The sequence below is a fragment of the Adiantum capillus-veneris genome, chromosome 1, assembly GCF_014529385.1.
Source record: "Adiantum capillus-veneris isolate H3 chromosome 1, ASM1452938v2, whole genome shotgun sequence".
In the NCBI taxonomy this organism is placed as follows: domain Eukaryota; kingdom Viridiplantae; phylum Streptophyta; class Polypodiopsida; order Polypodiales; family Pteridaceae; genus Adiantum; species Adiantum capillus-veneris.
Window position 1 is genome coordinate 76,431,709 of NC_140931.1, and position 26,110 is coordinate 76,457,818.

The 26,110-nt window shown below is 43.7% G+C and overlaps 1 protein-coding gene across 5 annotated transcripts in view; it reads right to left on the reverse strand.

Annotated features, from left to right (window-relative positions):
• Positions 1 to 26,110, reverse strand: part of LOC147465001 (heparan-alpha-glucosaminide N-acetyltransferase-like protein (DUF1624)) — a 73,228-nt gene that overhangs the window by 27,881 nt on the left and 19,237 nt on the right. For 3 of the 5 annotated variants that reach the window (XM_086517400.1, XM_086517396.1, XM_086517417.1), the window contains exons 6-12: positions 6,015 to 6,117; positions 5,798 to 5,914; positions 5,551 to 5,645; positions 5,308 to 5,374; positions 5,130 to 5,211; positions 4,343 to 4,434; positions 3,810 to 3,953 (exon numbers count right to left, since the gene is read on the reverse strand). In XM_086517400.1, the coding sequence (XP_086373526.1) occupies positions 3,810 to 3,953; positions 4,343 to 4,434; positions 5,130 to 5,211; positions 5,308 to 5,374; positions 5,551 to 5,645; positions 5,798 to 5,914; positions 6,015 to 6,117 (700 nt within the window). Of the gene's footprint in view, positions 1 to 58; positions 355 to 3,809; positions 3,954 to 4,342; positions 4,435 to 5,129; positions 5,212 to 5,307; positions 5,375 to 5,550; positions 5,646 to 5,797; positions 5,915 to 6,014; positions 6,118 to 26,110 lie in introns of those variants that run through there. The other 2 variants (XM_086517406.1, XM_086517411.1) reach the window with 2 other exon arrangements.

Genomic DNA, 26,110 nt, shown 5'->3' on the forward strand with positions numbered 1-26,110 from the left:
ATTGACGTTGTTATGAGCCTTAGTTTAATGTTACTAACAACACATTGATCTTGTCAGATGATAAAATATATTATTACAAGTTGAGAAACATAGTTTGCCAATCATATAACAACACGACCTTGTAGAAATCCACACTGATAAAGTTATGTATTTAGCTATAACCCATGCATGTAGATTGAGCCTACATTTACAAAAACAAGTCGACTTTGTCTGTCTCTTCACCTTCCTTTCTTATCCATTATTAATAGTAGTAAGCAAGCAAATAGTTAGATGAGCTCTAAGAGATTGAATGCTGTGACGATAATGCTAGTGCTTTTACACACAACTTTGCATAATTGGGGAGCAGAAAGCTGTCTACAAAAGGAAGCAATCAGTAAACAAACTAGGAAGGTGAAGAAATTAACAATCATGAATGACTAAACTTTGTAACAGATTGTTAATTTTAATTCTAAATGACAAATATCTAAAAACTTAGTATGATTCAAACTTTACACTAAAGGTTAACTAATATAAATATGATAAATGCACCATGAAATCATTAAAAGTTTGCATTAATGTGTGTGTGCGAGAGAGAGAGAGAGAGAGAGAGAGAGAGAGAGAGAGAGAGAGAGAGAGAGAGAGAGAGAGAGAGAGAGAGAGAGAGAGAGAGAACACTTCTAAAAGGAAAGGGATCTTTCTAGAAGATGGCCATCTTGCAAGCCTTCTATTTGCCACAATTGTCTGCATCAAGCCGAGGAGACTTATGAAAGGCAAACCACAATACCATGGAGGTACATGTGATTACCCCACATACATGAACAAAAAAAAGTATCGATTCTCTGAATCTTACACTTAAATTTTGGAACATATTGGTGCATTGAAATTTGGTGAGTTAGGTGATGTTAAAAAAGTCATGTACTACATTATACAAGGTGCATAGACACACTATTTGGCAAGATGGCAATCTATCAAAGGTGCAAATCATAGACACTCATATGTTTATCACCCTCTTCCACATTTTTGGCTTGTTAAAACAAGCCCCAAAGAAGAAGCACGAAAGGTAGTTTATCTCTGAGTGTTCTCACATGTGTTTCTCCAATGGAGTTTCAAAGAAATGAGATCTAAAGGAAATCATCTCAAGCGTGAGGTCTTCACTTTAAGAGCTACCTTCCAAAATTCCAAATTCATCCTTTTTCGTAATCAATTTTCTTAATTTATCTTTGAAAAATCACATTCCTAAAATACACACTTCCCTTTTAGGCTCCTCTAAATTTTTTAATCTTTTTTAAACAAATTGATACCCTTTTTAAAAATTTACATGGATTATCATATATATTTTCATAAGAGATTCAAATTTATGATAATCATATTTTTTAATCCTTTAAAGTTTTTCATCCTCTTTTCACTTAGATCTAGAGTTTTTGGACTTTAAAAGGAAAAATTTATAATCTATTTTTTTAAATGAGAGGTTTATATGTTTTAACATACCTGAGGGATCTTTTTAGATCACCTTGTTTGATTGTAAAAGGAACTATACTCCTAGACATATTCTTTATGCATCTTGCATTCCATAACTTACCTTAAAAATAGCCTTTATACGAGTGCTTGTTGACCACCTGCGTTGCATCTATACTATATATAATGGGGAAGGGATTCCGGCCCCTCCAGCCGGACTCGTGTCGCATGCTCCCGAGTCCAGCGAGTGTGGCTTGAAGTCTGACGACACAGGCGGCCAACATGCTCAGAGAGAGAGAGGCCGCCCCCAAGGCGGCATGCCAGACTAGTTATACACTAGGATAGCTAATATGGCCATGACTTTAGGCAATCCAATCTTTTTGCTTCCATTTTTCAAGCATGAACACAATAACTAAGCAAAGATTTACGTGATAGAAACAAATAATGGTGCATGAGTTGATGTTAGTAATTTGAGTTATCCTCATGGCATGCGAAGAATAAGACGATTAGTAGTAGTGTATGAACATGTTGGAGAGGGTACTCATATTTTGCCATATAAGCATGCTCTCAACATTAAAATACTTTGAATTTCATAAAATTAATTGTACAGCTCCTCTATAGGCTGTTTTAAATGGCAGGTCTTGTAAATTGGAGGACCGTTCTTTTAGTGGTAGAAAAGCCCATAGTTGTGCACTAATAAGTGGCCAAGTATCCATAATTTAAGATACTCTTAAAATGAAAATCATGGAGGTGAAAGCTATAGCTAACATGCACTAGTAGGTCTCCCATCACTATGGGGGGACTTCTATCGTTTCAAAGGACCCTCCACATTGGAAGTGCCTCTATGAGGTCTACAACATTTGAGGTGGGTGTGGTGGTCTAAGATTCCCATTTCATAAAGACAAATATTTTGAAAATTCTTTTGGTAAAGCTTATACACTTGTAGACGATTCTAGACGAGTGTGGACAACCCATCCCAAGAAATTTTTCTGCAAAACAAGGGCTCCCCAATAGGCCCCTTAGAGGCATTTTTGGAGTGTCTTGCAATGATGAGGAGACTCCATATATGCCTAATTATTCCTTTATTCTATGGAAATTCCCAAAATATCACCCGAGTTTTAAAAATTTCCAAAATATATTGGAGGAATTTATCCTTTTTGATGATGCATATTGATCTTTAAGAGCCTTAGACAAAAAAATTCCACCAACAAGCTCATCAATAGTGGCATGCGTGTCGACAAACTAGTGGATTTTTTGATCCCATGTGCCCAAAATACCATAAAAAATCCTAATTCTATCATCTTCTATTGAGGGAGATTCAACCTTCGTATGGAAAGTTGCCAATGATGTGATGTTTGCAAGAATGACAAGGGGCGCATTTAAGGAATCTCGGTAAAATTTAAGGGTGGGAAACTTTTGACAAAATTGGCCAAATGTGAGAGCTACTACTATAAGAAGTGTTTCTCAGTGTCCTTGCACTACTTATATAGTGAATACTTTTGTTTTGAAGCCACTAGGTAACATTAGATGTATATGATGTGCACTTGACCATCTCTTTTATATGGAGATGAAATGTCTTTTGACTTTTCATTTACATGGGGCTTTTCATTTTCTATACTCACCCTTCACTTATGCATTTGAAATGTTTTGAGAGAATTTTTATTTTTCTAAGATTGGGGAGACCTAATGAGCCTTTTGGTAATTTTCCCTACGCCCATCCAAATTTTTAGTGTGCAATGTGTACACGTCCATGTTCAAATGAAGACTATCCCGCTACTATCCCTCTACCTCCTGGACTTGCGCTGTGGACGCTACCGATACGCAAGGTACCATCCTTCATTTTGCTCTTTATAATCTTCAACCAACAGTATTTCCCATGCACGAGGAAGTCTCTGCAGCCCTAGAACCTCATCAAACTTTATGCGGTTCTAGGGTTGCAAAAATAGAGCACAGAGAAAATGTTGCTACCAGACAACCTTTTTCTCGTGCTTGCCCCATAACATTCTTGTTGTGGGCGTTGCTACAAGTGCCACTCCCTCTGCCAACGATGATGGCAGTCTCATTTTGGACGTGTGAGAACTATCATTTAAGCGCTCATAGTTGGGTTTTGTGGATTGCTAAAGAGTTGTTTGGGGTACTTCATGCCTGTGTTTTTTTCTCATAATTGTTCCTAAGGCCCCCCGTGTGCGACTGTTTTGAACACCCTAAACATCAAAGTCGTCAATCCTTTAATACATTTGTCCTTTTCCCTGAATTACAAGCCACGGTGGACTGACGTGTATGTATATTTGTATAGTACTAACCAGGCTCATCTTGGCAATTCACTGGAACTGGAAATGCGCTAAGCACAAAGGTGGTTCGGAGAGAGTAAATACCAGTGTGTTGTTGGGTGACTTGTAATACCACCCATTGATGAATGCTGGGAATATGCCCTCCGCAGCCATCACAAACACAAACATAGCATTGAGGCCCATCCACTTCAGTAGCAAGAATGGCTTGCTGAATCCATAAATATCAATCTGTTACATTTCAAGCGACCAGGTCAGTAAAACATAGCATTTGCCACAAACTGGTTCCACAAGAGAGTCATGCTATATGCTCTTAAGTCATTGAGGTTGGTGTCTAGTGAAGCTCTTAGTCATTGGCACAAGTAGGCTCTAATTGCAGTCGGATATGAAAGATTTCCTTTTGTACAGGCTTTTAAGCTTTGCTTGTATGGAGTGTCTTTGATCACAATTATTTTGATGATGGGATACTAAAAGAACCTCAAGCATTTAGTTGTAATGACCTTGACCTCAGGTCTGTGGCATATGTGATTTTCCTTATGCAGTGGGAAGTACCACAAGGTTTATTTGCTTGATTATTCCTATGACATGTAAAGGGAGGCTTGCAAGCTTGATAGACTTACCACTACATAGAAAAAACTGAACACAAGTCCTGCTGACCCTCCTGTAAGGCATACATAGCTCAAGCTGTACAATTGTTTGTTTAGCGGAATAGCTGCAGTTGCCCCACACTATTTTATTAGAAAAAAGCACTAATTAATTTAAGACAATGTTACTTAATGCTTGGTCTAAATGTCATGTCTCACTCTTTTCTTATTCTGGAGAAAAGAGTGGCTATATTTTTCCACGTAAATGAGGGTTCCAAAAGGTTGCAAGCAAGACAACCCAATTGAAACGACACACGGCTATGGATACTAAAGAAAAAGATCCACAAATTATAAGTTAGTTGTTAAGGTGGCTGACAAGGATTTGCACATGATGGCATCCAAAGTATTGGTTGTATCTACTGACCCTCCTGTAAGACATACATAGCTCAAGCTGTACAATTGGTTATAGCAGAATAGCCGCAGTTTCCCATGCTATGTATTAGTAAACAACATTTGTCAATTAAGACAATGTTACTTATGCTTGGTCTAAATGTCAGCTCTAGAGTAGCTATATCTTTCCCTGTACATGAGGTTTCTAAAAGGTTGGACTCAATGGAAATCACACATGACTTTCAAAAGTAAGAGAGACAAAAACTCAAGGTAGTTGTCAAGGTGACTGACTAGGATCTGCAAGGGATGGCATACAAACTATTGGTTGTATCTACTAGTTCTCCCCCTAGTATGATAATACGCTTTTTGATGCTAGGGATTTTCTGCTCTTGCATGATGCAATAAAGACAAAGAAAAATTTATCTATGTTTACCATGAGAGTAATGAAGAATCAAGCCCAACAAAACCAAAACCAGAGCTGGAAGAACCCAGTGTAGAAGCCTTTTGGTGTGTCCCTGTAAGAGAAATACAGAAAATGAGCATTAATTCATTTTCTTTCACATAAGGCTTCAAGAAGAATAGTGGATTGAGTGGGATTGTCAAATCCTAGCCTTGTAGTGGATAAGAACATGACCATAGTGAACTCCAAGAATAGCACTGAGTATTCCTGAGATGGAGCTGTGGTATACAAATGGTAAACATCAGCAAGTCAATGCATTGAAATTAAAAGGATAATATAATTTCCTTTTTCAAGTAGCTAATCATGCATCGTGGCTGAGGGGAAGATAGTTGATATTTGAAGGGCAATTTATTTCTCTCTAGCCATCATTTAGATATTTCTTCAGCAGTTCTACCCGAGAATGCCCTCAGGCTCAAAAGGTGCCTGGCACCATGTAGGAGCATCTGGACGAAAATCATCACTTGAACTTGGCGAGCGTATATCACAAGGCTGAGAGTCAAAAATAGAATTGAGTTCAATGGTGCTCGTGCACATCAAGCATGTCGATTTGAAGTTCAAAGAGTAATTAAAGCCTGATGAAAAGAACATTCAAATCTCCTTGCGATGAATTAAAACCTAGTTAAATTTAACTAAACACTTACCAATGCACGTGTCCATTCGGGAGTTCCGTACATATGATTCAAGCCTAGAACCTCACGATCTATATACCCAACAGCATTGCAAGGTGGCCCAAAGTGAGCTTTAACTCCACATTTGACCTGTGAAGTACCAAGTTTTTGTCAAATACAGCAATCAAGGTCGTCGATGAGATGGATTATTATTCTCCAAAAATGTTTGGATAGTAGGCTAGATGCTCACAGTAAGAGTCTCATTTGTGTAGGCCGATTTAAACTGCCAATCTGGCACATATAAACCATATACGCATGAGCAGTATATGATTATAATGCTCACTGCCATCACCCTGCACAATGTGTGCTGCATCATGTTCTTAACAAAGTTGCCAACTTGTTGCTCAAAACTTACAGATGAAAAGAAAACTTATTACTGTCGCAGGTGACCCTGAAGGGGTATTGATAGTTCATAAAACTTGTATGAGAGGCTGAGAGAGCAATATAAATTTGTGAAGTATGTATGCATGGTCCATCCATAAGAACACCATAGCAAAGCTGCAATACTTATTTGAGGTGGCCTGAATGTGTGAAGGTGCCAATGAACCTTGAGTGAACCAGAGAAATGATGTCCAAAGTTGCACTGAGCTAAAGAAACTAGGAATATATTATGTGGCTGTCTGTTTGCAGCTTTCTCCAGTTGCTCAAAGGGCCAAGGCTCACGTCAGAGAGTAAACTTTCAAGCACTCGCTGAGATTTTGTGAACAATAATTTTCTTAGGGCTCATCATGTATTTCCAGAGGCTGGTCACAGTAGGCAAAAAAAGAATCCACTTCGTGTTATTGGAGAGTCATCTTCTGGCTCATCCTTAGTGTGTTTAGGTGTGTGTAATTGTTTGGTCGGAAGGGGAGGTTGGGGGGGGGGGGGGGGGGGGGGGGGGGGGATATCTTCTTTTTCCTTCTCATGGGGCCTTGTGGTCCATTTGGAGTTCTAGGAACGATCATTTGTTTCCTCAAACTCCAAGGGATTTGCATAGAAAAAGTATGTCGTGCTCTCTACTGTGGGTGCTCCTCAGTGTAATGTGCAAGAAATCTCACTCCAAACAGATAGCAATGGAACAAATCAAACTCAATAAACACAACAATAGTCTCTAAACTCTATGGAAATCGACTAACTCATGGAACCAATATAGACTTTGGATGGCAGCACATTCAGCTCCAAACCCGGGACTCACATGTACAATGGGGGTGTTGAGGCTCCAACTGGGCAGGGAGTGCATATGTGAAGCGTTGGACTGGACACAAGACTCCAAAGTCACTCACTCATAAGGCGTACATGATGCCTCTGACGACTAAAACCAACTGAGCATATATATGACCATAAAGAGCAGCCAACGGTTAACACATATCCTTGGCAGTCCAGTTGCATCTATCTTTGAATAGTTGTGGCCATGAAATGGCCACGATGTCAATTAGACCAGCACTCCCTGTGTCTGCCACCTGTCATTGCCTGGATGAGAGTCCACCCAGTATGAACCATAGAGCAACTGTAACTGCCTTAACAGTGGAAGTGCCACTGTAGCCCTGCTGTTGGATCCATCTTTGCTAAGTTCTTTTTGGATTGTTTCTCTTGCATGCCAGCTTATTGGCCCAATATGGGTGGGGGTGGTTCTGCCTAGGTGTCCCCCTCCATGTCAGAGTTACCTGGAACGCCGAACAGGAACGACGACGGGCCTCCCTGCGGAACGAGGAGGGGTCGGGAAGTCGGGAATGGGAATGGCGCGGAACGGAAGGCATAAAAAACACCCAAATAATGCAATTTTTAGCTTTGCGTGATTGAAAACAAGTAATGTTAAGAGTCGCAAAAACCTTGATTCGAAGACCATTCAACATTACTATGGCAAAGGTGACACGTGTGCCGTGTAGACTTGGGAGCTTGAGAGGGAGAGAGGGAGAGAGGGAGAGGAAGAGGGAGAGCTCGAGAGAGAGATTGTACTATGTAGACTTGAGAGCTTGAAAGAGGCTAGAGCTTGAGAGTCGAGACTCGAGAGGATAGAGCTTGAGCCTCGGCCCTTGAAAGCTTGTGTGCATTGTGAAGGTAAGGGGTGGGGAGGGGCATTTTATAAGCCAGAGGCTCACAAGATAGAAAACCAAAATCTGAAAATTTGGTTCACAAGACCAAAATCTAAAAATTTGGATGTTCCGGTATCAACTGCTTGTCCAAAACGGCGGTCTGTTCCGAAACGTTCCCTAGCTTGCATGAGGCCCGAAACGCTGTTTCGACATCTCCCCCCCCCCCCCCCCCCCTCCTCCCCACCCCCAAATGGGCGTTCCAACTTCCCTGGTAACTATGCTCCATGTGAGTATTCTATTGTCATGGACTCACTTCGTGGATGTCATGGGGCTGCCCCATTTTGGGCAACGAGGGTACTTTAAAAAGCGAGACGAGGCCAACAAGGAGAAACACACAACCTCAACTGCAGTTGTAGCTTCTCATGAGACGGTGGGGACCGCTTTTGTCGTGACGACGGACCACCCTCTTGCTACATCATAGTCAGGTACTTGGGTTGTTGACAGTGGTGCCACCACTCACGACTCCGCAACAGTCATGGTTTAGCTCTCTCAGGGAGACTCATAGGCAAACCGTCACTATGGGTGACAACCATGAGATTCCAGTGTCTGGCACAAGATAGATTACCCTCTTTCGTTCCACTTCAGACCCAAAGTTCAGTTCAGTGGAGGCGCTTTATATTCCGGACATGGCCTTCAACCTCCTCTTTGTGTCGAGTTTGGACTCTCAGGGAGCTAACATACACTTTGAGAGTGGCACAGTCACCATTTCTGATTCTACAACAGGTACTATCCTTGCACGCGGTGAGCACGATGGTTCCCTATACCACCTCACTGCTCTTCTGTGACCTGTCTAGGACCACCAAGTCTTCTTCTCTATGTCATGCATGATTTGGAAATCTATGTTATCAACAACTTCAACAGGTTGCTAGGACCTCTGTCACGTGACACATCCAACCCTATGTGTCCGTGGGCAAGCTACTGCACAACAAGGGTTCAGTCAGTTAGTCTAGATTTAGAAGTGTTTTGGCACTTTTGTGAGTATGTTCGCAGACCGTGCATGTCCATACACTTAGTGTAGATGCATATCCTTTGGTTGCACACAACATGATCTCAAGCATTCCCATCAGAATTCATCAGAATCCTGCAGGGGAATTTTCCAGTGCATTTAGCCTATTTTCCCTATTTTTGACAATTTTCACTTATTATTTTTAAGTGACTTTTGTTGGAAAGTAGGTAGGGCAAATTGAGTAAGTTTGTATAGAACTTTCTGGGAGAAGAGGCAACAGGAGCACTCGCTCAACAAGCAACTTCTCAGTAGAATCCTCAAGAAGCCTAGCGTTTTTGCATCATAGCAAAAGGTTGGCATTTTTGGACCAGATCAGCCAGCGTTTTTGCTCTTGCAGATATCTGGCGATAGCAGACCAAGCAGACTCCCCATCGTTAGCAGATTCTCCACAGCAAGACCATTTTCAGCCCTAGCGTTTTTGCATCTGCAAGGCACTTCAACGTTTTTGCAGATCTTCGCGATGGAATCCCCACAAGCATCAGCGTTTTCAGTTTCAACAGTCAAACTCCACAGTAGAACCCCGAACCTCGCAGATCTCACCTTCCCGCAGCAGTTCCTCGCCGCACGGTCAGATTCCGCAAGGTTTACAGATTCAGCCTGGAAAACGCAGATTTCAGCATCTGCGTTTTCAGCGCGTCGTTGTTGCATCGTCGTCATCATCGACATAGAGTCAAAATTCAGTAGATAAAGATTTGCAGATTTCAGCCCTTAGCATTTTCAGAATTCAGCCGTCTCGTCGTCGTCCTCATCGTCGTCGACATCGTCGCGGCAAGTCCAAGCATTGTAGAGATTTGTGCAATCATAAGTAGACCGCTCTTGCCATAGAGAGTGGGGCCTTTGGAGGAGGGTTTGACAACATTCTGGTGTCGTATTCTCTTCTCTCTCTCTATCTCTCAGTCTCATACACTTGCACTCACAGTGTCCATTCACTTTGTTTATGATCATTGCACTCTCTCATTAAGAACGGAAGGCTCTCCCTTCCATAAGAACAAAAGGAACCTTGAGCACAATTCGAAGCACTCATCTTCAGCAAAGTTCAACATTCATTCCGCTGCACCTTACAACCTCTATGGTGGAGGGTTTACCAGCAATACCCTCCTCATCAAGCGTATGCGAGGCTTGCCAGATGGGCAAGCAACACAGGGTTGCCTTTTCGAAGTAGGCATCCACCAGAGCTTCGGCACCACTTGCATTGGTTCGCATTGATCTATGTGGCCCGATGAGCACTCCTTCATTTTTTGGCTCACAGTTGTTGCTTGTGCTTGTGGATGATTTCAGCAGGTACACTTGGGCTTCGTTCCTAAAGCTCAAGTCGGAGGCTTTCAGTTTTATTCGAAATTGGAAGACGATGGTTGAAAAGGAGAATGACTTGCATGTCAAATGTATTCGCTCAAACAGAGGGACGAGTTCACCTCGAAGGACTTTGCACAATGGTGTAAGTCAGAGGGCATCTAGTGCCAACTGACTACTCCTTACACTCCTTCCCAGAGCAGAGTTGTTGAGCGGAAGAATCGGACTATCATGGAGATGCTCGTGCGATGCTTGCGCATGCTTCTTTGCCCCAGGTTTATTGGGCAGAGGCGTGCAACACGGCGGTTTACATCCAGAACCGTTCTCCCACCCATGCTTTGCATGACATGACTCCTTATCAGGCTTACTATGGACACAAGCCCTCGGTCTCACACTTCCGAGTTTTTGGGTGTCCGGCCTTTGTCCATGTGCCAAAGGAGAAGCGACAGAAGCTAGACTTCAAGGCGAAGAAGTTCACGAGAGTCTAATGGATACCGGCTTTACGATTCTGACGCCAAGACCACCACAATTAGTTGTGATGTGACTTTCATGGAGCTTTTCAGCACACCTACAGAGGGGGCAACATGCAAGCCTATACCTTCCCTACCTCCTCCTCGTCCACCTCTACACTTGATTCTACCACTGTTCCTGTTCTTGTACCCTGTACACCGCAGCCAGTTACTTCACCCGATCATGCCATGTCAGATTCCGATTCTGATGTGGATGATGGTTCTCATGGAGGCGGTCCCACCTCGCAAGGAGAAGTTAGTACCTGGTTGGCTCTACTCTACGGTTTCTTCCTTTGGAGTCACGAAGTTACCAGCCAGTGGGTCTATCTGTTCTTTGGGGACATGTCTAAAAATTGTCCTATTTGAAAACATCCAAAACATCGACCTTCTTGTAATAGAGTTTCTTGTTGTTGTAGCGTCAAACAAGGCCTTTGTGTTGGATTTTCATGAGAATCCCGAGAATTTGTTCGTTGTGGCCGAGGATTTTGATTATTTTCCGAGTGATCTTTTGTAGTAAACTCTAGCTTTCCTTTCATGAGCTTGTATCCAATCACAGCAGTCCATAAGTTCTTCAATCTTGTAGTGTGGCAACTTGTACAATACTCTTGTAAAGGTGATGGAAGTCCAATAGTGTAACGTTCGCACTGGTCCTCCAAGGTGATCAGCTTGAAGAATGACACCGGAAGATAAATGTCGAGAAACCTTTGATTGTAATCTTCCATGGTTTTCGTGGCAAGCATTTTCAAGTTACCCCATTTTGATAGAAGATGTACTTTAATTAGGGATGTCATGTGGCTCGAGACAAAAATATTCTTGAAAGCTTGCCAATTCCTTGGAGTGTGCGGCTTTGTAGCTATAGGACTCCACCATTGCATAACATTATCTTTTTGAGAAAACCGGCAGCTCAAGAAATTTTTGATTCTTTAGTTTAATTCCCCAGACCATAGATGTTGTCAAACTGTTGCAGAAACTGCAAGGCTTTCTTCCTATCTTTCACGCCTGTAAAGGTGAAAAATTCTATTGTAGATCCACCATCCTTGAAATCCTTTGGCTGGTTTGGTGCAAATCCAAGATGCGGATAGTAATATGGATATCCATATGGACTCCAACCCTCGTATCAAGGAGGTGGTGGTGGGGGAGGTGGGGCACGAGGGTGGCAAAGGCGGTTGCATCGGATCAAGGTCACAGAGTTGAACCATGTTCTTGAAAACTCCCCCGATTGGAATAGAGGACAGAGTAGGTAGTCAGTTAGAGGTCCCTGTGCTTTTTGGTGCTACAAGAGGTGGTACTGCTTGAGACAAAAGAGGGGACATGTAATTCACGGACTGCTCAAAACATTGCAGAATCGAGAGATTCTTCTGAGGATGTTGTGATAGTACGTCGCAGAGCTCGTCAAAGAGAAACGGCATATACTGAGTAGAATCCAAAAATGCGATCTTGCTCTGTCTGTTCATGGGAGGACTGGTATGCTTTCAATCTCTGATTGTTAGGTGCAATGGAATGAATGTTGTATTTTCTCAAGATTAGTGATCTTTACCGCTCAAGGTTCCTTTTAGTTCTTATGGAAAGAGAGAGCTTTCCTTCTGGTGGATAGTGCTATGATCACGAACAAAGTGAGTGGATTGTGCGTGCAAGTGAATGAGACTGAGAGAAGGAGAGAGAAGAGATACGACACCAAGGGGTTGTAAAACCCTCCTTCGAAGGCCCCACTCTCGTCGGCGAGAGTGGTCTATTTGATTGTGCAAATGCGTACAAATGCTAATGCCATGGACTATGCCGATGATGATGAAGACGGTGACAACTTAGGCTGAATTTGGGGTCTTCTTTGTGGATGAAATGGGACTGTTTTTGTCGGCTGAATTCTGGATAAAAACGCTAAAGATGATCTATGTTTCTGCTGCGGGTTCAAGGCTGAAATTCTGAGAATAAAACGCTGCCCTTTCTCTGCACTTTAGGCTGTGTTTGGGGTGTCGACAGGCTGCTGAAAACGCTGCCACACAGCAGGTTTGTAAGGGCTGCAATTCGCTGTAAAAGCTGCCCCAGAAAACGCTGCAAAGAACTGGGACTTGCTGGCGTTAGTGGCTGAAAAAACGCTGGCCTGAATTGGGGCAAAAACGCTGGCGATCCTGGCTATGGTGGAAACGCTAGGCAGCACCAAGTATGGCGATGGCTATCGGGTAAACACCGGCGAGAAGAAGGTGCTCTATGATGCAAAACGCTATGCTTGATGGTTGGGGCCTCGCCAAGGGAATGGGGAGGTTCTTGCTGAGAGGGAGGAAACACCTGCTGCTTGGGGAAGCCTGTTGTGCTCTCTGCTCATCTGCCCATTTGTGCTAACTTGGGTTTGCTTATAAATTAACTTACCCAATTTACCCTATTGACTACCCAACAAAAGTCACTTAATAAATAAGTGAAAAAATGTCAAAAATAGGGAAAAATGGGATAAAGTCATCTGAAAAATCCCCAAACTGACTCTGATGGAATCTGATGGAAATGCTTATGCTTGTGCTTATGCAACCGGAGGATATGCACCTACACTGAGTGACTGGCATGCAAAGTCTACGAATAGACTCACAAAAGTGCCAGATCACTCCTAATCTAACTTGACTGGACTTTGACGGAAATCCTGCTATGGTGTAGTTTGTCCACGGACACATAGGGTTGGGATGTGTCACGTGACATCCCCTCCTTTTTAAAGTGAGGTACTGGTACCGAGTTGCATGGCTTCCTTGTAGTCTGCCAACAACTCTGGATAATCCTTGAAGAACTCTTCGTCTACCCACACCGCTTCATGGGTTCCTCGATCTTTGAACTTCAAAAAATATTGTCGTACTTGTTTCTTCGAACCATGGGGAAACCGATGCAACAAGACTTGCTCCGGCTCCATGACCTCTGCTTCATCGATGATCTCCGGTTCTTCTTCTTCCGAAACGTCCTTTGGAGGTGTTCCCTGAAACACTTTCAACCAAGAAACATGGAAAACGTTGTGCATTGACCATGAGTTAGGCAACTTTAATTTCATTGAAACCTCATTAATCTTTTTGATGACTGGAAAAGGACCATACATACGAAAAGATAATTTAGGACATTTCTTTCCAACTTGCTTAAGACGTTGTTTCATAATCCGTAGATACACCCAATCTCCTTCCTTGATCGAGACCTCTTGACGATGCTTGTTAGCTTGTCGTGAATAAGATTCCTGAGCCTTGCTTAGCCGAAGCTTCACTCTCTCAGAAATCGCATCCAATGACTGACTCTCAACATTGGCATCAGACATTTGACTGACCGATCGAGTCAACAATGATTGGAATCGACGGCCAAAAGCTACCTCATACGGAGTTCGACCAATAGCAGAAGAGAAGGAATCATTAAGAATAGCTTGTATCGATGGGAGAAAGAGCTCCCATTGAGACTGCTGATCATGAATATAAGACTTTAACACATCAAAAGCTAACTGATTATAAATTTCTGTTTGACCATCTGACTGTGGATGAAAAGCGGATGAAAAATTCAACTTTGTGCCAAAATTTTCAAAAAGAGCACACCAAAAATTGGACGTAAACTTAACATCCCTATCTGAAACAATGGACTTTGGCAAACCACAGAGGGGGTACCAATGCTTTATGAACAATCGTGCAACATCTTGTGCAGTAACTGTGGCCTTACAAGGAATCAACATGCAGAATTTGTTGAAACGATCAACAATAGTTAAACATTGAGTGTTCCTTGAATGCTGACTTGGTGGTAAGTTAGTCACAAAATCCATAGAGATATCCTGGAAAGGTCCCTTGGGAATAGGCAGCGGAAGCAAGAGGCCTTGCTGCTTACCTCGAGGAGCTTTCACTTTTTGACAAATAGTGCAATGTGTGACATAACTAAACACATCTTTTCGCATTTTAGGCCAATAGAAAAATCGTTCAATCTTTTCCAATGTTGTGTTCATACCCCTGTGTCCACCCGTGAGAGAGTCATGTGTATCATGCAATATGGCTGGCCTAAGAGAGGGCAACACACATAGACGTTGATGAAAAAATAACAATCCATCACGAATGAGATAGTTGCTGGGCCCTTGGGAAGCAAGAGCCTGCAACCAATACTTACTAAACTCCGAATCTGCATACTGATTCTTCATGCTGTCAAAAGACTCACCCTGTATAGAACATGTGGTTCTTGACTCAAGAGCCAAAATCTGTCCTTTGCGACTCAACGCATCTGCAACAGGGTTAGCTTTTCCAGGCACATACTCAATCAAACCACCAAATTGCTCAAAAAATAGGGACCACCGTGCTTGGCGATCACTCTAATGTGCACTAGGCATAGACTGGAGCCACTTGAGGGCTTGATGATCTGTACGCACTGTAAACTCTCTACCATACAAAAAATGCTTCCAATGCTTAAGAGAGTGAATGACAGACAAAAGTTCTTTATCATAAACTGAATAATTCTTTTTCGCACTATTGAGCTTCCGGCTAAGGAAGGCTACTGGGCGACCATGCTGCTGGAGCACAACGCCAATGGCGACATTGCTCGCATCAGTCCATACTTCAAAGGGGTCATCCCAAGAGGCAAGGATAAGACACGGTGCTTCTGTCACCGCAACCTTGAGAGCTGCGAAAGCCTCAATGGTTGCCTCGGGTAAGTCTACGCGCTGACGGCGAGTCTTTACCCCTTTCAAAACATCAGTCATAGGTGCAGCAATGCGTGCAAAATTCTCTATGTGCGAACTATATGCTTGACATAACCCAAGAAAAGAACGCACATCATATGCAGTTTTGGGTAACTCCCAATTACGAACCTGTTCCACTTTCGCGGGGTCTAGCTTGACGCCTTCTGCAGAAATGATATAACCCAGATAAGTGACTTCAGTAAGAAAAAATTCAGACTTCTTAGCTGCAATGTACAACTGACACTCATCCAAACGAGTTAATACCCTTTCAACATCTCTTTCATGTTGTTCCCACGATGCAGAAAAAATGAGAATATCATCTAAAAAGATGAACACACATACACCTACCATGTCGCCGAAACAACCTACCATGAGACGGTTGAATGTACCCACGGCTCCTGTCAATGCAAAAGGCATAACAATATACTCCCATTGCCCTCGCTCGGTGCGAAAGACGGTCTTGAAAATGTCGCCTTTGAATACCCGTACTTGATGGTATTCACTTTTGAGATCGACCTTGCTGAAAACCTTTGCCCCATTGAGCCTATCGAGGATATACTCAATGCGAGGCATCGGAAACTTGTTCTTGACGGTCATCTTATTTAATGCCCTGTAATCAACACACAAACGAGACGAACCATCCTTCTTGCGAACGAACAAAATAGGGGCAGCAAAAGGACTTACACTAGGACGTATGAAGCCTCTAGCCACCAACTCTGTGAGTTGTCGCTTTAACTCTTCTTCCTGTGACTTGTTCAAACGGTAGGGAGCCTTACTGATTGGTTGCGCTCCCTCCACAAGCTCGATGCGATGGTCCTCCGGCCGCTCCGGTGGAAGGCGAGGTGGAAGATCATCCTGCAAAAAGAGATGTTTAAATTTCGTAAACAACCCCGAATACTTACCTCGAGCCTCAATGCTCTGAGAAACCGGGGCAACATATATGAATGCCGCTTGTGCTCCTTGTCGTAATTCACGCTTTACTTGCACATGCGAGATGAGAGGTAAAGAATGCCCTCCTCAGCACGAATGATGAGGGGGGAATCTGTCTTGGCATGCAAAGTGAGAGTTAGAGCTTCCCAATCAACGAGAGGGTTCAGTTCCCGAAACCACTTCATGCTTAAAATCATATCACATCCTGAGAGAGGAGACGCAAGAAATTTCCTACTAAACGAGGCTTGTTGAACGGTAAATATCACATCAAGGCACTCCTTCGTGATGAGAGAGTCCATACCAAGAGCGAAGCCAGAAACCTCGATGGGAGATTTCTGACTAACCTCTAGGCGGGCTCTCTCAACAAGAGGGGGACTAATCACATCATGCATACTACCTGGATCAAACAATATGATAAAACGCTATCCTTTGACATGACCATAACACTTCATTAGTGATTCATCAATGTGTGTCAGAGTCATGAGTAGATGAAGGTTGTGTTGTGACAGAGTTTGTGGTAGTTGCAGGTGCCTTTGGTTCTTTAGGTGTGACTGTCTTAGGACAGTTTTTCTTAATGTGACCCTTAATGTGACATTGAAAACATCTACCTTCTTTAGCATAAATCACTTGTTCTTCAGCCGTGATGTATCCTCCTACAATTCCTTGAGAAGCTTTTTCGTCAGGGGTTAGCTTAGGTTTTGCCGGTGCTTTAGCTTTACCCTTAGATTCATTGTTAGAGTTCTTTTCCGAGGAATTAGAGGAAGAAGGGCTAGAAGAATTACCATTCTTACCATTCTTACCGTTCTTATCATTCTGTGTGTTTTGAGAAGTCTGCGGGGTTGCCTGAGAAGTCTTGTTTTCCTTAGGCTTTCCTTTGTTGTGTTTCATCTCGTGGGCGAGAGCAATGGCTACCGCTTTGTTGAGATCGGGTGGATCGAGTACCTCGACATCATACTTGATATACTCGTCCAATCCGTAAAGAAATGCCTCCTTGCGCTTCTTATCCGATTTGCGTAATTGAGTACCGAGCTGCAAAACCCGATTAGAGAAAGAAATAACCGGCGTACCGTTTTGCTTGAGAGCTCGCCAATCGTCCTTTAGTCGTGCAAGGTACTGAGGTGGCATAAACCGCGCCTTGAGCTTGTCTTGGAAATCAGCCCAACTAAAGGAGAGGGGCGTGAGATCGTCGGCTTCTGTCACGAGGACGTGGCAGTTATTAACCATGTCACAGAGATGTGGCAACTGCTAACCTTGGTTGTTGGTTTCTTTCCAATGGGGTTTATTTTATTTGTTTTGAGACCCTCTTTTTGAAGTAGCAAACGGTCGGACATTGTATGGCCAATGTGAACGGTAGATTCACCCGCAGACGGGAAGTGGTCGGCACTGGAATTCGTATGGTAAGAGGATGTCTAGGCTCAGAGCAAGATCATATAGGTCCCCCCGTCGCACTTAGCAAGTTGGTGGATACTAGGAAGTGAACTCAATTAAGGCGTAAAGTCAAGGTGGGACTACCAACAAAAAGTATCCGACAGTTGGGCCACATTGCATTTTTGGATGCGGTCCCAATGAGGATAGATGGTTAGAAGACCAGTGGGAGCCCAACGGAAGCATCTCCTAAAATTTAGGGAACTGCTATTTTGGGCCACGAAATGTGTTCGCGTCATTACCTTTGGTATGACTAGGGGAACACTTTACAACTCTGCCGCGAAGTCAACTGACGCACCAGTTGAGATATTTTTAGCAGGGAAAGCCCAAACTCGGAAACTGGGCGACGTGTCAGCTTGTGAGCGATTCTGCCACTCTGGGAGGCAAAAACGAGCTGCATATCATCAAAGGGGGCGCCATTTTCAACCACAGGCGGATTGCAACAGGTACAGAAGCTATGGAATGCTTACCTTGCCCTCTATGTACAGTATGGTGACGGGAGTGATGCCCCGCGCGCTACATACTGCTCTCTTTCTCCCCTACGTGCAGTTATGTGATGCCCCACAAGAGGGCTACTCATTTGACTGATGTACAGTTGTGTGGGTTCATGCTTTTGTGCTGAGGCAAGAGCCTCCTTGAGCAGGAACAGGGGTAGCTAACTGCTGCTCCAAAGCAGGCACTGGTGAGGGTCATAACCTCACCGTACAGGTGCAAAATCAGCGCTGTGTATGCGCTGTAAATTCACTGTTTTTCAGCCATACGGACGCCAGGACCATTGGGAATCGTGCCCCACTGGCAGAGGACAGTTAGGGGACTGTTTGGGGCTGAAAACAGGGCAAAAACCAGTAAATACAGCTTGCTGAATTTACTGTTTTTGGACAGGAATCAGAGGGTATACGTCAGTGCAAGCGAGTTCCAGCAGGGGAATTGATTTCGCGCAAGTTTTGGGGCTGTTATGCTGCCGAAATTTGGCCAAATCAAATGGTATCTAGGTGGATACACGTGAAGGATTCCCAGGACCTTACCTTGTAATTTACCCTCCTAAAGAATAAAGAAATACCGAAAGGGGCGCCAATTTTGGGGCCTACAGGTTGTCGGCGTCTGCTCGGAGCATTCTAGCTTCCGAGTCGTGTGTGTGTTTAAGTGTTAACTCCCGTCGCAGGTTCTCTTTGCAAAGTGCTCTGTGTGTGTGCATAAAGTAAAGAATTTCGGGTGAAAGCCAACGCCTACCGCCCTACGGGCCGGTTTCAGCTTCCTCTAGGTGCGCGGTTAGCTGTGCCTCTTGCCAAGCTTGATACCAATTTATGGCATCACCGGCAAGGTACATAGCTGCCGTCAAAACTTTGCTATTGCTTGTTTTCTTAGTTGTCGCAAAATAAGCATTAAATTGATGCAACCAAGAATGAATAACAGTAGCATCCATCTTACCGTCATACTTACTGAAAGTCAACTTCTCTGTGACTGGATTGTGTGGATCCGCCTCGTGGCTTGCGCCACTTGACGAACTCCCACGATCTTTGGGTGATTCGGCCTTCGAGGCTAGGACTTGGGAAATAAACTCTTGTTGACGAATCTCCCTTTGAGCTTCTCGCTCGGCGTCCCTTTCTACTTTGCGTTCTTTGTGCTCAATGCGCTCGCGTTCGAGGGCAAGTCGTTGGTCTTCTTGTCTTGCGGCAATTGCAGTGCGCTCACGTTCCTGAGCAAGGCGCTCACGTTTCTGAGCAAGTCGATGTTCTTGTTGTGCAGCAAGTTTGTCGTTTTGTTTTTCGCGCTCCCGGTCCTTGGCTTCTTGTGCACGGGTCTTTGCCACTTGTTCATCTGCTTTGCTTGCGAGTTGTTCCAAGGCAACTCGATTCGTTTCTTGTTGTCGTGTCATCATGTCCAACATTGACTTGACCATCATCTCCATAGGAGTGAGGACAACTCATGGCGTAGATGGCGAAGGGGGAGGGTCAGAAAAATCTCCTGGTGGGGAAAATCCTTCGTCGCCTCTCTCATGCTCATCACCTGAATGCGAAGTATCCATGCCGCTTCGGGTGACGACCATGCACTAGGATCTTTGGTTCTTAAGTTCACGAGGAACTTGGGTCTTGAGTTCTTGAGATGCTTGAGGTTCTTGAGGGTTTCTTCCGCTTGCAAATCGCGTTGGAGAAGGATCTTCTCTTCACCCGAGTTCTACCCTTTTCTGCGGGCACACCCCTTGCCGGCCTTGCGCTCACACCAAGGTTGCTTTTTCCCACCTCACTTCGATTGGCAGGTCGCTAAGTGCACGGTCCGCTCTCAATGAGTGAAAAGAGACACAAGGGGAGGCTGGACAAGCCCTTCTTTCTTGGGATTCCTGTCACTCTTCAACAAAACACGATTAGGAATCGCCACGCCCAAGGAAACTTGGGTTCGTGCGACTGCAACAAGCAAAAAAATTCTTGTGGTTCTTGTGGTTCTTTCCTTGAGTAATGCAGAACACTTCCAAAGCTCTGATACCAATGTTAGGTGCAACGGAATGAATGTTGTATTTTCTCAAGATTAGTGATCTTTACCGCTCAAGGTTCCTTTTAGTTCTTATGGAAAGAGAGAGCTTTCCTTCTGGTGGATAGTGCTATGATCACGAACAAAGTGAGTGGATTGTGCGTGCAAGTGAATGAGACTGAGAGAAGGAGAGAGAAGAGATACGACACCAAGGGGTTGTAAAACCCTCGTCCGAAGGCCCCACTCTCGTTGGCGAGAGTGGTCTATTTGATTGTGCAAATGCGTACAAATGCTAATGCCATGGACTATGCCAATGATGATGAAGACGGTGACAACTTAGGCTGAATCTGGGGTCTTCTTTGTGGCTGAAATGGGACTGTTTTTGTCGGCTGAATTTTGGATAAAAACGCTAAAGATGATCTGTGTTTCTGCTGCGGGTTCAAGGCTGAAATTCTGAGAATAAAACGCTGCCCTTTCTCTGCACTTTAGGCTGTGTTTGGGGTGTCGACAGGCTGCTGAAAACGCTGCCACACAGCAGGTTTGTAAGGGCTGCAATTCGCTGTAAAAGCTGCTCCAGAAAACACTGCAAAGAACTGGGACTTGCTAGCGTTAGTGGCTGAAAAAACACTGGCCTGAATTGCGGCAAAAACGCTGGCAATCCTGGCAATGGTGGAAACGCTAGGCAGCACCAAGTATGGCGATGGCTATCGGGTAAACACCGGTGAGGAGAAGGTGCTCTATGATGCAAAACGCTATGCTTGATGGTTGGGGCCTCGCCAAGGGAATGGGGAGGTTCTTGTTGAGAGGGAGGGAACACCTGCTGCTTGCGGAAGCCTGTTGTGCTCTCTGCTCATCTGCCCATTTGTGCTAACTTGGGTTTGCTTATAAATTAACTTACCCAATTTGCCCTACTGACTACCCAACAAAAGTCACTTAATAAATAAGTGAAAAAATGTCAAAAATAGGGAAAAATGGGATAAAGTCATCTGAAAAATCCCCAAACTGACTTTGATGGAATCTGATGGAAATGCTTATGCTTGTGCTTATGCAACCGGAGGATATGCACCTACACTGAGTGACTGGGCATGCACGGTCTACGAATAGACTCACAAAAGTGCCAGATCACTCCTAATCTAACTTGACTGGACTTTGACGGAAACCCTGCTATGGTGTAGTTTGTCCACGGACACATAGGGTTGGGATGTGTCACGTGACACTGATACCACTGTATGTCAATTGTAGCGGAGTCAAAATGGTGAAGATCTAGACTTTACACTTCCACAAATCTTTACTTCGTTCCTTGCTTTGATGTGAGCTACTTAGCACGAATGATGGTTCCTTTTATTTCTTTGGGGGGGGGGGGAGAGAGAGAGAGTCACGGGGATAGGCACCACATGCCAACGGAAAAGAACAGATTGAACAACTTTAAACACTTCAAATAACAACTGAATTGAAAGAGAGAAGTGGCGGAGTTCCACCCCAACAGAGCATTGGCTCCAAACCTTGGCGCCCCTTTCGGTATTTCTTTAGATTGCTTCAACTCTGTACAAGCCAGTACTCCACGCTCTGCACCTTCACCTAGAAGCCTCCCAGAGAATGAGCCAATGGCACTAATTTAAAGGCCCTTGGCCTACGAAAAACAATTACATGAAAAGCTTCAAATTCAAAAGCAATTAGTCCAAAAGCTACCAACGCGTTTTGCGAAAATCCGTACAACTGCCATGCCATCAACGTAAGACACGGAAATTTGTACAGGTGCCACGTCATAATCATCATGCTCCACACGATTCTTCTCTATGTGTGTATGTGTGTGTGTGCGTGTGTGTGTGTGTGTGTGAGAGAGAGAGAGAGAGAGAGAGAGAGAGAGAGAGAGAGAGAGAGAGAGAGAGAGAGATTTGATTTGATTTGGTATTAACGTCCGCGGGGGGCCAGAAATGACCCATGGGACCTCAAAGTGATACATAGTCTCCCCTCACGGGGGTGTATTGTGTGGTGTGTGTTATTCTCTTTTTGTGTTCCTATGAGTGTCTTTTGATGCTCAAGTATGCGGGTGAGGTATGTTCCGAGAGTTGTAGGGGAGGGGTCTGTCTTGGATAATAGGTCTGCAAAGGTAGAGAAACCGCTTAGAAGTGGTTGAAAATTAGCCCGGATGTGAGCGTATTCTAGGCATTCCAATGTCACATGTGCTTCATCTTCGGGAGCTTGCATTGTACATGATGTGCATATCCGTTTAGAAGCATCAATTTTCAGCCAGCCCTCTGTTTCTATTTTGAGCATATGTGACCTTGTGCGCATCAAAGAGATGGCTCTTCGTGCCATGTGGGGCATGGGTGTTCGTATGTGGGCCTGGGCTTCCATTGGGTTTGTGCTATAGCCTTCCCAATACTTTGTGTTGACATGCTTGCAATAGTATTCAAATTTCGAGCGGTGTTGTGTTGTCTTCCACTTGGTGTGGAGGCTATTTAGTAATGCAATTTCAAAATTCAGCATGTGTTCTCCCTCCTTGCCCTCCTCAATAAGCATGTCCACATATGTCTCTACATTCCATTTAGCGAACCATTTCTTAATGTCCTGTATGAGGCTCGATGACAGAAATTTGCTTTTTTTTGTCTTTTGCGGCGCACATCCTGTTTCCCATGCAATGCAGGGGATTCGAGTAGTAGGCATCGCTTTGACCTTCATGATATACGTGTACATTTTTTGCAATGCTTTCATTTCTAGTGGTCTCTTGTCTGTCTCCAAGAGTAGCACGGAGTATGGTGTCGTCTTTTTGACCCCCATGTGTCGATATAGAAACTTTTTCTGAATTTTTTCAATTTCATTCCATGTGTGGGCTGAAATGCTTGCTCCCTAGATTTCCACTCCGTAGAGGATGGCTTGCACTACGCATGTCTCAAAAATGGTCGCTTTTATCTCCCATCTTTTTATGCTCCTTTGTGTGCACATGTTTTCAAATTGATAGTACTTGGCATGGCCGAATGCAATTCTATTATGTGTGGATTGTCCCCAAGCATAGTTGCACGGGATGTCAATCCCCAAGTACTTGAAACTGTCGACTTTCTCAATTTGTTTCCCTTGATACATGAGGGGGGCGTGTATATCCATCTTACGAGTCTTTACAATCATGAACTTTGTTTTGTCTACATTGATTGATAGACCCACATTTTCACAAAAAGCATGTAACGCATCAACCAATTTCTGTAGAGCTGTAATGTCATGGACGAAAAGAGCCACATCGTCTGCATAGATGAGCATGAGAAGTGTAAGCATCCCGATGGCTGGTTCATCCCCTTCTAGTTGAGGGAGGAAGCTTTCTATTTGATCAATGCACAATCCAAAAAGAGTAGGGGAGAGAGGGCATCCTTGTTTGACCCCCATATTGCTCGAGAAAGCTTTGGACAGCCCTTCGTGCGTTTTTAGTTGACATATGACTCTGTCATAGAGACGTGCTACCGCACTCCTGAGATGTCGGTACTTTTATGCATTCCATCCTTTTCCATATACCCATTCTCGGGATCGTGTCAAAGGCTTTAGTGAAATCTACAAAGCAACAGTATAATGTTTTTCCCTTTAGCCGACTCTCTTCCATTAATACCCTGAGTGAAACAAGGTGATCCATGGTGCTATGTTTTGGTCGAAAACCTGCTTGTTCTTTTGCTCGTTTTCCATTTGTCTCTGCCCATGTGCTTATGCTTTGTTCTAAGATGCTTCCCAAAAGCTTTGCCATGCAAGATCCTACCATAATGGTACGGTAGTTGGTAGGCTGATTTACATCCCCTTTTTTGTAAAGTGCTTTGATCTAGTTCTTTTGCCAATCCTCGGGTAGCCCTTGAACAATGGCTCGGTTTAGCATTCTATGTATCCACTCTCTGGCTCTCATACCTGACCATTTAAGCATTTCTGAGTTGAAGTGTAGTATGTCCGGAGCTTTCCCATTTGCAAGTTTCTGTATGCCTTTTTTAACCGTTTCGGAATCAAAGTGGTCTTGGGCATGGAGATCGGTTTGCATGTGTGGCATTTCTTCCGCATTATTATGCACATATAGTTGTTCCACATACATGTACATGTCATCTGAGCTTATGTCCCCCGAGAGAGAGAGAGAGAGAGAGAGAGAGAGAGAGAGAGAGAGAGAGAGAGAGAGAGAGAGAGAGAGAGAGAGTGGATCTTGCTTTATCTTTAGGTCACTTGGGACGGGGTCCGATAAGTTGGTGGGAACTCCTTCTTCTTCTTCTTCTTCTTCTTCTTCTTCTTCTGTTGCTGCTGTTTCGTAGGGTTTAGGCCCCTCGGTCGAGATGTGCAGGTTGGCTATGTTCTTCAGTGGCTTGACACGTTAGCGGTTTGTGACATCCCCCCTTCTTAAAAGAAACTAATCGTCTGCAATTACCGTATATTTGCAAAACAACTCAAGTTAGCTCAAAAATCTCTGAGGGACAATCAATTTTCTCAATCCAGATTGGAGCTCTTGATATCCTGGGTCATTGGCTTCCCAAAAAAATCTCATCCAATAAGGAGCCTCATTCCAGATCGGAGCTCTTGATATCTTGGGTTGTTGGCTTCCCAGAACAATCTCATCAAATAAGGAATATTCAATGGTTGGCACATCACAATGCAACACAAATGCTCACATATGCATGTTACAAGACACAAGGAATAGCACCGTTGAGCACTCCCTTGAGATAGACGGTCTACGGTATGAAGCTACTCAACGACTACCTCGTCACTTCCCCAGCAAATAACCTAAAACGGTCCAAGGCATGAGTTCAAAGGGCTGGTACAACCAAACGCTCCCCAGACATCCCATCTGCGTTGTTCTAAGGTTGTTCAATCATACAACAAAACACTCCCTAGACATCCCGGCTACGTAGTTCTGAGGTTCAGACAATACCAAAACAACATTTCTCACTACTTCACCCGAGAGTAATCACCAATCATTGAAACCAGTATTAAAACCAGAGTCAAACGGTTCAAATCGGCACCAAGACAGGTTCAAAACAGATACCATCTGTTTCAAAAAAATTCCAAACAAGATCACCAAACAATTTCTCAAACAGATCCAGAAAACTACTAATTTAAATTGGAAAAGCATTTTCGACATCAGTTGAGCTCAAAAGTAGACTTGCTTTCCATTTTGAAACCTACACCAAAATTAGGGTTGAACTTCTTCCATAAGGTTGTAGCCGACCGCAGCATGGTACATAAACTCTTGAATAGTCAAAACAAGCATCGACAAGCAATGTTCCTGTGGCGGTGATAGTAGCCCCAAGATACAGCAATCACATTGGCCCTCCAAGGTTATCAGCTCGGGAAGAGACACCCGATGAGAGATGTCGAGAAATTTCAAATCGTAATCTGCAAGGGTTTCCGTGGCAAGTATTTCAAGATACCCCACTTTGCAAGAATTTGCAATTTGAAGGAGAATATCAAAAAGCATGTAACTTCGAGCAAAAATTTTCTTGAAAGCTTGCAAGTCCTTGGAGTGTGTGGCTTGGTAGCTATAGACATCCATCACTGCATGGCATTGCCTTTGAGAAACACAAGGCTTGAAAAATCTTTGATCCTTCTCTTGCCAGTGATCTTTATGGCTTATGCCCTGTTAAAGAATTGGAACTAAGGTGCAACGGAAATTATAGATTAACTAAGATAATCAATCAATTGTGTAATATTGTGCATATTCAAGCATGACAATTGCAGAGCATGCATTAACTTAGATTCAATCACGCATAACACACATACACTGAAACTGCAAGAAAGAGAGAGAAGAATTCGACACCAATTGAGGGCCGCAGACTTTTTGGAGCCGACCCCCCCTCTGAAAGGACTTTGTATTAATAGATTCTTCTTCTTCAGAAGAGCTTCTAATCAATACAACTGACTAATCGCACTTTTGTCTGCGCAAATTAAAGAGATGAAAGCTCGTAGAGT